This window comes from Hoplias malabaricus, chromosome 7, assembly GCF_029633855.1.
Source record: "Hoplias malabaricus isolate fHopMal1 chromosome 7, fHopMal1.hap1, whole genome shotgun sequence".
Taxonomy (NCBI): domain Eukaryota; kingdom Metazoa; phylum Chordata; class Actinopteri; order Characiformes; family Erythrinidae; genus Hoplias; species Hoplias malabaricus.
The window spans coordinates 19,196,158-19,207,079 of record NC_089806.1 but is presented as its reverse complement, the minus strand read 5'-3'; the positions used below and the strand labels follow the sequence as shown (position 1 = coordinate 19,207,079).

The following is a 10,922-nucleotide window of genomic DNA, read 5'->3' as shown; positions in this document are numbered from 1 at the left end:
ACTCACTGGCACATTTTTCGGCAAAGTGGCAAGCCTGGACTCATCCTTTCTCACAAAGCACTAGGCCTGTTGTGGACACTGCTTTGATTGGAAAGGTGATTGCAGCATGTGCTTCTTTTTTTAATATTTCCCAAATTTCTGAAAAACTTTGTAAGCATCACCCTCATAGTTTTGTGTCTACAGACACTGTTAGGCTGATAACATTGAACATGAAGTAAGCTATGTTTGTACAGTTTTGTTTAAATACAGGTCACGGAGGATTTGCAAATCACAGCTTCCTGTTTTATTTGCATTCATACTGTCTCCTCGCTCTGAAAAAAAAATGGTTCCTTGGAGCAGTGCCAGAGCAGAACCATTTTTGGGACCCTACTAGAACTTTGAAGAAAGTTAATGATACGGGGGCTTTCAGGACCCTGTGTCCAGGCCAGAGAAGAGGCCATTAAGATGACGTAATGACGGTGGGACGTGCGTGCGAACAAGCCGAGTATACGCTGCCCCCTCCCCTCGCTCACCTCGCTCAGGTGCTCGCGCCTCTTCGCCTGCACGCTTGACGGACATTCCCAGGGCAAACATTAGTCCTGAGACCTCACACGCTCCTCCCCCTCCCCCTGGCTCCCCCCTTTCCCTCCCCCTCCCACCTACACCGAGGGCCCGAGGCGGCCAATCGGCGCGCGCGTAGTAGTCGGTCCCCCTTCCAGCGCGCGGCTGCAGAGTCAAACTCGCGCCCGGATCCGGGGAGAGAGAGCGAGCGCTCGGGCCAGTGCGCGCACAACGGGGCCGAAAGACGCGCTCGGAATGGCGCGGTGAAACCTGATCGCGAGAACCCCCGACAGGAGTGACCAATCGAGCTGACTGACCCTTAAAGAGAGGAGGGGGAACGCGAGCGAAAAGAAAAAAAGGAAGAAAACAAGCCATGGCGTCTTCTTCCACTTCTTCCTCTTCTTCCTCCAGCACGGAGCTTATCATCAGCGCCGAGGAGATCAAGAGGGAGAGTCCGGCGAGGGCGAGCGCGGAGGAGCCCGGCGCGTCCCCGGTGTGTGCGCCCACCTCCTGCGCGTCCTCGCCGCCGCTCGCCTTCTCTCCCGAGCAGGTGTCGTGCGTGTGCGAGGCGCTGCTGCAGGGCGGAGACGTGCAGCGCCTGGCGCGCTTCCTGTGGTCGCTGCCGCAGAGCGAGCTGTTACGCGGGAACGAGAGCCTCCTGAAGGCGCAGGCTATCGTGGCCTTCCAGCAGGCGCGCTACCAGGAGCTCTACTGTATCCTGCAGAGCCACAGCTTCAGCCCCGCCAGCCACGCGGCGCTACAGGACATGTGGTACCGCGCGCGCTACAGCGAGGCGGAGAAGGCGCGGGGCCGGCCGCTGGGCGCCGTGGACAAGTACCGGCTGCGCAGGAAGTTCCCGCTGCCGCGCACCATCTGGGACGGAGAGGAGACCGTGTACTGCTTCAAGGAGAAGTCGCGCAACGCGCTCAAGGACATGTATAAGCGCAACCGCTACCCGTCCCCCGCGGACAAGAGGAACCTGGCCAAGATCACAGGGCTGTCCCTCACACAGGTCAGCAACTGGTTCAAGAACCGGCGGCAGAGGGACAGGAACCCGTCCGAGGCGCAGTCCAAGAGGTAAGAGTGAGAGAGGGCTCCAAGTTCAGAACTGTACTTTACTCCAATGTAGGACTGTGCAGTAATTTAGAACCGTGTGCTACACTGTATACAAATCTATACTGTAATTGAGTGTTTTACTGTACAGTGTACTGTACTGTGTGCAGATCTGTGTTTAGGTTCAGAACTGTTGTGTAGCTTTGAACTGAGGGGGGTCTCAAATGTAGGCAGGGTACAAGTGTGTTGTGTAGTAGCCTATGAAATGAGCTAAAGTTAATTGTATCTGTTCAATGCAGAACTATCCTGTGGTTTACAGTATGTAGAACAGTACAGTAATGTATTATATGCACAACTATGCTCTAGTTTAGAACTATGCTGTAATTGAGAACTATATGTAATATGCTGTAGTGTATTGTAGTGTAATTCACTTTGTGGAGGACACTGCTGTAATTCGGTCTGTACAGAGCTCAACCGTAGTTTACAGGTAGTAGCGTGCTGTAATTTATTATCTAGCCTAGAACCATGCTGTATTGCAGTCCGGAACTGAACTGTGATTGAGTGCACAACTGTAGTGTACTTCATGGCATGTTAGTTCAGTACAAAACCACAGGTTTCTGTCATTCACTGGGCTATATATTTACAACTGCCCCGTTATTTCGAACAGACACAACTACGCTGCAACTTTTTGGGGCCTTATCTCGGTTTTACCTCGCTTATCTCGGTGGTTTGAAAATATTATGGTCTCATTAGTGGTCCCGCGTTGTGCTGTGGGCGCGTTAGCAGGGCTGTTGAGGAAGGAGGGGGGCACGTTTCAGTGTTTTGAAACCCGAAGCTTTCAGCCCGTTTAAATGAGGTGGCGTTTTTAAGAATGGCGGAACACACGCGGAGCTCAAGGGCGAGCAAACAGCAACACTGCAGTTCTCCTACACCCAGTGAGGCTGTTATTAACGCTAATACACGACAAACACGAGCGGCATTATTTTTTAAAAAGGGGGCCTTCTGAATCACTGTGGTTTGCTGATGGCTGAGTAAACGACACTGGCATTTGTTTATGTTTGTGAGTGGGTTTAAAGCCATTGTCTCCACCCTCATAATCAGTGGAGGAGATCTGGCCCCTCCATCTCCTGACGTGGACAAAGCACTCTTCACAGCTTGGGGCATTTAAGGCCAGATAAGACACTGGTGTGTGTGTGTGTGTGTGTGTGTATTGGCAAAGTAGTTCTCCACTCACCCCCCGCGTGCACCTGGTTCCCATGATTTACTGACACTCATGCAACCAAAATAACTTCTTTCTCACTCCACCCACCCACAAATGGCAACCCCATAGCTTTGCTTTTATCGTAAATAATGCATCAAAAGTCTCGTAAATACGGGAGGTCAAACGTTTTTTTTTTTCGTCTGCGTCAGCACTCGGAAGTTACAGAGATTGGATAATAAATTCGGCATAATAAAGTCTTGTCCAAATGTTGGTGCACCCCAGTGGTCACACTTTTTTAATTTTACTTATAAAATAAACAACAACCGTGCATTCTGGCCTCAAACTTTTTCAAACTTTTTCACAGGGCTCGTGCATGGAAGTTTTAATATGACATTTTCTGCTAATTTTAGTACACAATTTATAGTTTTCCCCAAAATATCACATCAAAAGGGTCATACTTTTGCAAGAGCTAGTTTTTTTTGTGTGTATTTAAATGTGTCGTCCCTAGAGGAGGGGTAGTCTACTTATTTTCACAAATCAACAAATTGTTAATAACAAAACTGCATTAACGTCCCTGTTCTGTTGTCTCTATGTCTGATATCATTTAGCTGGGGAATATTCCTGACCAGCTGAACTCAGGCCTCTTTAGATGAGAGAGGTTTTTGCAGTCCATCATGTCAATAAGATCCTTTGTATGGTTTGGCTGCCTCAGTCACTCCAAACAGTCACCCCCCAGCTGTCCCAGTCAGTAAGACTAACACAGACCCTCAGCTTCTCATCTGTTTACTGACCCTGAAGGCAAGCAGTCACTTTTAGAACAGTTCTTCTTGTTTATGGAGATTTTGATAGCTTATTTTCATGATTTTTTTTTTCATATTAAAGCTAAAGGACTGTCAGTGGTTTAAGTTGGCAGCAGCATATTTATTTTTGCTAAAAGGAATTCATTGCTAGGTTATTAAATCTCTTGATGGATTTCCACAAGGGTGTCCATGTTAAGGAACATTCCACTGAAGGATAGGCTGAGATAGTTAGGAGGGACGAGATGCACATCAATTATTCAGGGCAATATAAGCCTCTATCAGCAGATGGAATAGGTCCTATTAGAAGCAAACACACCACAATTAGCATTACCAGTCTCATCTGTTAGACTTCTAACTGCCTAATCCTTCTAATGGTTCATTTCTCCTTATCAGTCATATACTCTGTATATATCAGTTAAAACATGTATATAAGTGTGTATACTGTGCAAAGACCACCCTTGATTTATTTAATTCTAGTTGAAATACCCCTTAAGTATACATTAAATATTTTCAAGAGATATTTCAGAAGACATTGATTCAAGAGAATTCATTTGTAGAAGAATGGGGAAAGTCAGTGATAGAGGTAGAGATTAGAGATATATTAAAAAGCACCAAACATTTATTATAAACACCAAAACATTTCTGCCCAGTGCTGTATTTTCCAGTATTTGAGAATGATGTATGATTAAGACTGAATAATTTGTGCCCTTAAGGGAAGAATAAAAGAAATCAAACTATACAACATAACAGAGGTCTTCGGAATTGGGCAGAATTTGCAGACATCATGCAGAATATAAATGCAGTACCTGCAAATCTCTGCAGAACACACTGTACCTGTTTAATGTGGAAATTTTATGCATGTATCCTAACTGCACTGTCAGTGGACATTTCTCTGGTTTAAACTAAGCTGACAACCTTGCTTAGGGGAGACCAGGGAGCGTTGTAACAGTTTTTATCTGAGCCAGTCCTATAGCTTTGAGACTTTTATAAGATACTAACACTCGCTGTTGACAAATAGCATTAGTGAAAATATCAATTGCTTACTAACAAAACAAGACAGTGTGTGTCAAACACAGAGTTATGTTGTTACAACCTGCCCTAATATGGGGGTAGGTTGTAACAGTAGGTGACATATGACAGAATCGGTTGAAGTACATCGGTAACTGACAGAAGCTGCAGAGTTGTTTAAGTTGACCTTACTTTATGCAGGTGCATGTAAGAAATGTCCTCACTATACTTTGGTCAGTCTCTCTACAGTATGCTGTACGTTACAAATGGTCAGTCAGGATGTGGTTGGACATTGAGTTAAACTACTAACTGATTTAGAGCCTACAGGTTAGAATATCAGACCTCTATTGTTGTGAGTCTTAACTAAGATACACAAGTTGATGAAATGATGATTAGTAGGTAATTTGTCCAATTTTGCTGCAGTAAAAGCCTCTAATATTCTGGGAATATACTAGTACATTTCTGTGACGATTTTATGGCATTTAGTCATGGGAGAATTAGTAAGGTTGTAATAGAAGTCTTCAAGCTTCCATTAGCTCAAGAGAGGCTGGGTGAGATCACTACTGCTACTTATTGTTCAGAGAAACTGGGTTTGTTATAATTTAATTACATTTTACCTAAACTCTTTTCCTGTGTCTTTTAGCGAATCGGATGGAAATCACAGCACAGAAGATGAGTCTAGTAAGGGTCAGGAGGACCTGTCTCCTCGTCCCCTCTCAAGTGGCTCCACTGGATCAACTACCCATGGTTCCAGCCCTGCTGTCCTTTACTCTGACGGCGCCACTACTGTCATCCAGCAAATCGGGGACGTTAAAATGTCTCCACTTTCAGCAGGACTGGGCTTCAATGGTGAGTTGGCAAATGTCAACTCTCACTATCTCAACGGTGGAGCTTATGTTCAATCGCACAGCAACAACAGCGTCCTGAATGGTAGCCACTTCTTGACCTTTGATCATCAGAGGATCAGCCATGGCCAAGAAAGGCTACTGGGTGGCTCCTCTGTGTCCTATGCCTCTTATTCCATGGAGGCTCCAGAATCCACAGTTGGAAAAATCGAGGGCTTGCAAACACTGGTCTCCCATTCAGAAGATGGAGCAGCACCTTCCGTTGTCACCTTCGCCACCACTCCTTCTTCATCCTCCTCTACCTCTGGAGCTCCTCACCTTAGCAGCTATAGCATGGTCAACCTCTCTGGGGTTGAGAACAACATGGGTCTTCCTCCGTTACTACTACCCCCATCATCTACAGCTCCGTCTCATGGTAGGACAATAGCATTTTTTTCCACACAGATGAATAATAGGAGTATAGAGAGCAATGGAATCCAATTTTGTTGATGTAAAATTACTGACCCTGTGATGGCCTTCTAGTAAAGCTTTGCTGTCCAAACTCTAAATGGTTTAAAACATTCATAAAATCAGTAAATGTACAGGTAGAATCTGAGAAACAAAAATAAAAGCTGGAAAAATTGAGATTGACAGTATTATATACTTTAACGAAACATTTTAGTATAACATCAGAACTTTAATTCTAACTCCTCTTGAACTCTCCTGGTCCAGTTTATAAGGCCTCCAGCAGCATTTTGAATGCTAGAACCAGGTGTGTTAAATTAGTGTTGGAACTAAACTCTGCTAAGTAGTAGATCCCCAGAAGCAGGGCTGGGCACCCATGATTTACTGCATCTCTTCAACACTGGAAGCATATGTCCAAAAGATCAATTCAGGCACTAAGCCTCTCTGCCTCTCCTCTCCCCTGAGTATGAACAGGAGTTGGCACAGGCTGAATACCAGACTGCAGCTAATTGCATCACTACTTTGGAGTATATTACTACAGAATATTTCATGGTGTTTGACGTTCCAAAACCAGCCACAATGCTTAGTCCCATACAACCAGCAATGGTTCAGTGTTTTGTGAGAGAATATTGTGGGTCAGGACCAGGAGTAGTGTATTGTGGGTAAAATAATTGGGGGTGGTGGGGGGGGGGGTGTCAGGTCAAGCTTGCAGTCACTTCAGGATCGTACCAAATAACAGGCCTCAATGACATTATCCCCACCTCCTCTCCATGGCCCTAACCACGCACTAATGGTTCTTTCCATGAATATTTTATAGCCACATCAATAACAGCAAGGCTGGCTGGGTGCTGCTGCTCTCTCCATACAACCCCTCATCTTTTTCATCCTTTAATATGCAGTTTACGAGCCACATAAAAACAAACCCACCCCTGGCTGAACTTTTGATTTAGGAGGAAAAACAGTTGAGCCCAAACGGTTCATCAGAAAAAAGAAAGAAAGAAAGATATTAAAATTGTTTAGCCAAAACCTTCCTTCCCTCTGCCCGTAATTTTAACGGCAATCCAATAAAATATGTATTCATAAAATATGCTGGGTTTGATGTGCAGGGCTGCAAAGAAACAATAGTCTTTACCATTTAGTGGTGTGTTTTTCTGAGAGGTAAAGGCAGGCATCCAGACGTTGGATCCTATTATAGCAGAGACAGAAAACACATTCATGTAATGTATGCATAATAACAGAGAAATCTTTGTTTGTGTACTGCTTGAAAAGTTCAGAAAGAAGAAATATCAGTTGTCCCGGTTTGAGCCTTTAACCATGACTTTACTATCAAGTGTGGAATGTACGGGAAACTTGCAGAAATATGTGGTTCTACCTCCAGTAAGTCCGTGTGGGGTGGGGGGGGGGGGTGGGACAGTATGATTTTTTATCAGACATTCAGCAAGCCTAATGGAAGAAAAGGGTCTGGCATAGAGCCAAAGCCAGTCGCTCTGGGAGTCATGTGCCAGAGCCGCATTCTAGTGTTACAAGGAAATCACAGCGAGCGCAACCACAAACAGAAAATGAAAAAGGTGTTTCATTTTATATTTCACAAGGAAAAAAGGCAAAAAGAGAAATAGAGGCTGTGTGTGAGTGTGTGTGAATGTGTGTGGTGTGGTTGGGGGGGGGGGGCATGTTTGCATGAGTGGGGTGGGGGGGGGTATAGATGTGTGTGTTTGTGTGTGTGGCCGTTTGTATGTGTATCAGGAAAGGAGGTCAAATTGTATAAAAGATAAGAAGAGGGAGAGTTTGAGAAAAGTTATTAAAAGTAATGTTGCACCTGTAAACAAATAACTTTAAAGCGAATCTGGTGGTTTTTCCTTCACTTATGTTCCATGGAACTAGTCTCACAAGGACAGATGTATTCTTGTAACAAATATATATGTGAGGGAAACTAATGAAACTATTGGACTGATAGATTGTAGTGAAATCTACCAAAAATTGTGACATGCACCTCTCTAAACCCCACCCAAAATGACCTGTAGTTTATGTTCTTATACACCCTCAGAAAGAAAAGTATGGTACAGGTACATTATTGGTCACTAAAGGTACAATCAGTGTAAATGTACTATTAAAGGTACAAGATTGGTGTTAAAGTCCAGTTTTGTTCCCTAAAGGTACATTATATTCTCTTCTCCACGAGGAGAATATTTGTAATAAAAGATAAAAGAACATAAACTGTGGAGATGAAATGGTGCGTATGAAACCAACACATTTCTAAAATCTACAATTATACAATTAGAATAAGGTACAATTGTGTTCCCTAACAAAAGGTACTGAATATGTACCCATGAGACAGCAAAAGACCATCAAAATGACAGTGTCCCACTCCAAGTATAATAACTAACACAGACACATGGTAGCATTAGCAAATTAGCTAATGGCCTTTATCTTTAGCTAATGTTTCAGGAACACCAATGACCTTTTTCCATTAATTTAAACAGGAACCTACCCAACTTTCAACTTATTCTCTAATTACTTTAATTCCCCTTAAGATGTGCACATTTTTGTTTTTTTCCATGATACTGTAATTCAATATTGAGTTTATGAAATTAATATATGTAACACATTATTATTATTACTATTATTGTTGTTATAATTACAATTTTTTAAAATTCCTTTACTTTTTTATTAATCTGCCTAGACATATAGTAGTATATAAGTATAGTCTGGTATAAGTCGATTTTTATAGTGCAAGTAATGTGTTCTCCACACATGCTTCCCTGAATCTTTGTAGATTATTTTCACCTGTTCCCACCTTATGCTACATCCATTGGCTAATGATACTGGATAATGATTTGTTGTTCTGTGCACAGTGTGAATAAGTATGCCACTCTACTGGAGTCCAGCTTAAGAAGCTGTTTAATTTGTTTTAAATGTCACACTCACTTTCTTCCCACCCCCATTTAGCCCCAAATTACTCAGTATAGCCCCAGAGGTTCTTACTCTTGAGCCTGGGTTTAGCAGATATGGATTGTAAGATTGTCTCCAGGTTCTTGAAGAGGCCCAGTAGAACTGTAGAACTGAATAAGCTGAAAAAAAAAGATAAAAAAAAGTGTAAGCACTGAGGTCAGACCAGGGTGTGTGTAGAGTTAGCCTGTGGTCAGCAAGACTAGACAGGGTGGAGTGGCCTGCTCAGTTCACTGACCTTGTCTCCATCCATTCCTCTCTCCCCAATAGGCTCTACTCCTCTGGATGGTGTGGTTAGCGACTCGTCCCAACACCCGGGCCAGCCACTGCTCTACACCCTCAACCAAGTGGTCAAGCAGGAGCCGTTGGACATTGGCGTGGGCTACACATATCCCTCCAGCATGTCTTTAGATCAAACTAGCCACTTGGGCTACACAGCCTCTCTGTTTCTGTCCTCCAACCTTGGCCCCTCACCTGATAACGGTGGCCCCCTTGCCCCGGCGGCCACTGCTGCAGTCACCTCTGTCCTGTCCAGCACGGACGGTCACTCTACTCTGACTCATGCTACTCGTGGCCTCCAGGAGGCCGGGAGCACTTTGTCATCAAACTACACGACCCAGGATGCTCAGCTGCCCTTGTCAGCCAGCCTGGAGCCACCTGGAGGGCCTGGAGAAGGGCCAGTATGTGGGGACATGGACATGGAAGGAAAAGAGCTGGCCAAACTGCAGACTGTGCAGATGGATGCAGACAGTGATCTCTGACCCTTGTGATCCCATCATCTGAAGAGCTATATTTGGTTGGTTTTCTTGCACCCCACCGTGGCCTACTGAAGTGGTCCCTTATGCACACGTCAGTCTCGAATCCAAATACCTTCCTGTTTCCTGGACAACGTATACAAGATGCGTACAGATGGGTGAACTAACTGAGCAGTGCCTTTTCGACCCCAAAAATGTAGCCCACTTGCACTCGGAACGGCTGCAGAATGTACTTGTATATGCACTGACCTTATGAAGACTTTGTCTCAGCACTGTCATTTCTCTCTTACAGTAAGGGAGACTTTAGTCAGGTGAGATGGAGAGAGAGCGAGAGAGAGAGAGAGAGAGAGAGAGAGAGAGAGTGCGACGGAATGAGAGACCTGTGAAAGGCGGTGTAAAAAAATGACAGATGTGTTTGTGTATCTGCACAATCATTGCAGCTTTATACCGATCCTTTTGTTTTTCCTCTACTATATTTTATCAGAGCACAGATGTTTAATTTTTTTCTTGTTGTTTGGTCTTTTGTATTTAATTTTTTGAGTGTGAAATAGTAAATGTGAACAATATTTTGTTATGTTTTGCTTTTTAAATTTGGGTTCAGCAATGAACTTTTTCGATTTAAAAAAAAATCTTTGACTATCTTGTGTGCTTCTTGAGATGAAACACTACAATCCTGGGCTTTCTCTTGACTGCCAGATTGTCTCAAGTGCCTTCCTTACAGAAATGGAATCACTACAGTTACATGTGTTTCAGTCTTGCTTTACACTGTGCAAGAAGACTATCACAGTGCATTCAGTAATGTTAATGTACGAGATACAAGCTTAGATTCACGCACATGCTGTAACTGATAACAAGACCTAAAAAGCCCCTGGTTCATAAATGAAACAAACTTATTTTTTTCTAAACCCTTCACCTGTATTAAATCTTTATATTTATACATGCATAATGATGGTGAATGGGTTTTCTGTGTCACTGACACCCAGTGTTTCACATTAGAGTCCTGAGCTTGACAATTGAATAACCGAAGAAAATGACATCACCTGGGATGAATCATGCATTATTGGGAGCAGTAGGTAAGTTGGCTGTGTGTGTTTTGAACCAATGGCGTGACATCAGTACCGAGGAAATCCAAGACTCTCTCCATTTAACAAGATTAGGCTACAACTTGGGCCTCCAGGACAGCTGGCTGTGATCCTCAGACATTACTAATGCATGAATGTATGCATATGCAGCATGATGGAGATCAAGCTCATGTTCTCACTATGGGTGTCCTCTGTGATCTTTTGCCAGTGCCTGGCAGCTGCATACCACACCATTCTCTTTTAAAAGT

The 10,922-nt window shown here is 43.8% G+C and overlaps 1 protein-coding gene across 1 annotated transcript; it reads left to right on the top strand.

Annotated features, from left to right (window-relative positions):
- The first annotated feature begins 733 nt into the window (after nucleotides 1-733).
- six4b (SIX homeobox 4b) lies at nucleotides 734-10,252 on the top strand. The gene is made up of 3 exons (XM_066676993.1): nucleotides 734-1,617; nucleotides 5,246-5,862; nucleotides 9,108-10,252. The coding sequence occupies exons 1-3, from the start codon at nucleotides 914-916 to the stop codon at nucleotides 9,596-9,598; spliced, it is 1,812 nt and encodes a 603-aa protein (XP_066533090.1). The 5' UTR covers nucleotides 734-913; the 3' UTR covers nucleotides 9,599-10,252.
- Nucleotides 10,253-10,922: the final 670 nt, after the last annotated feature.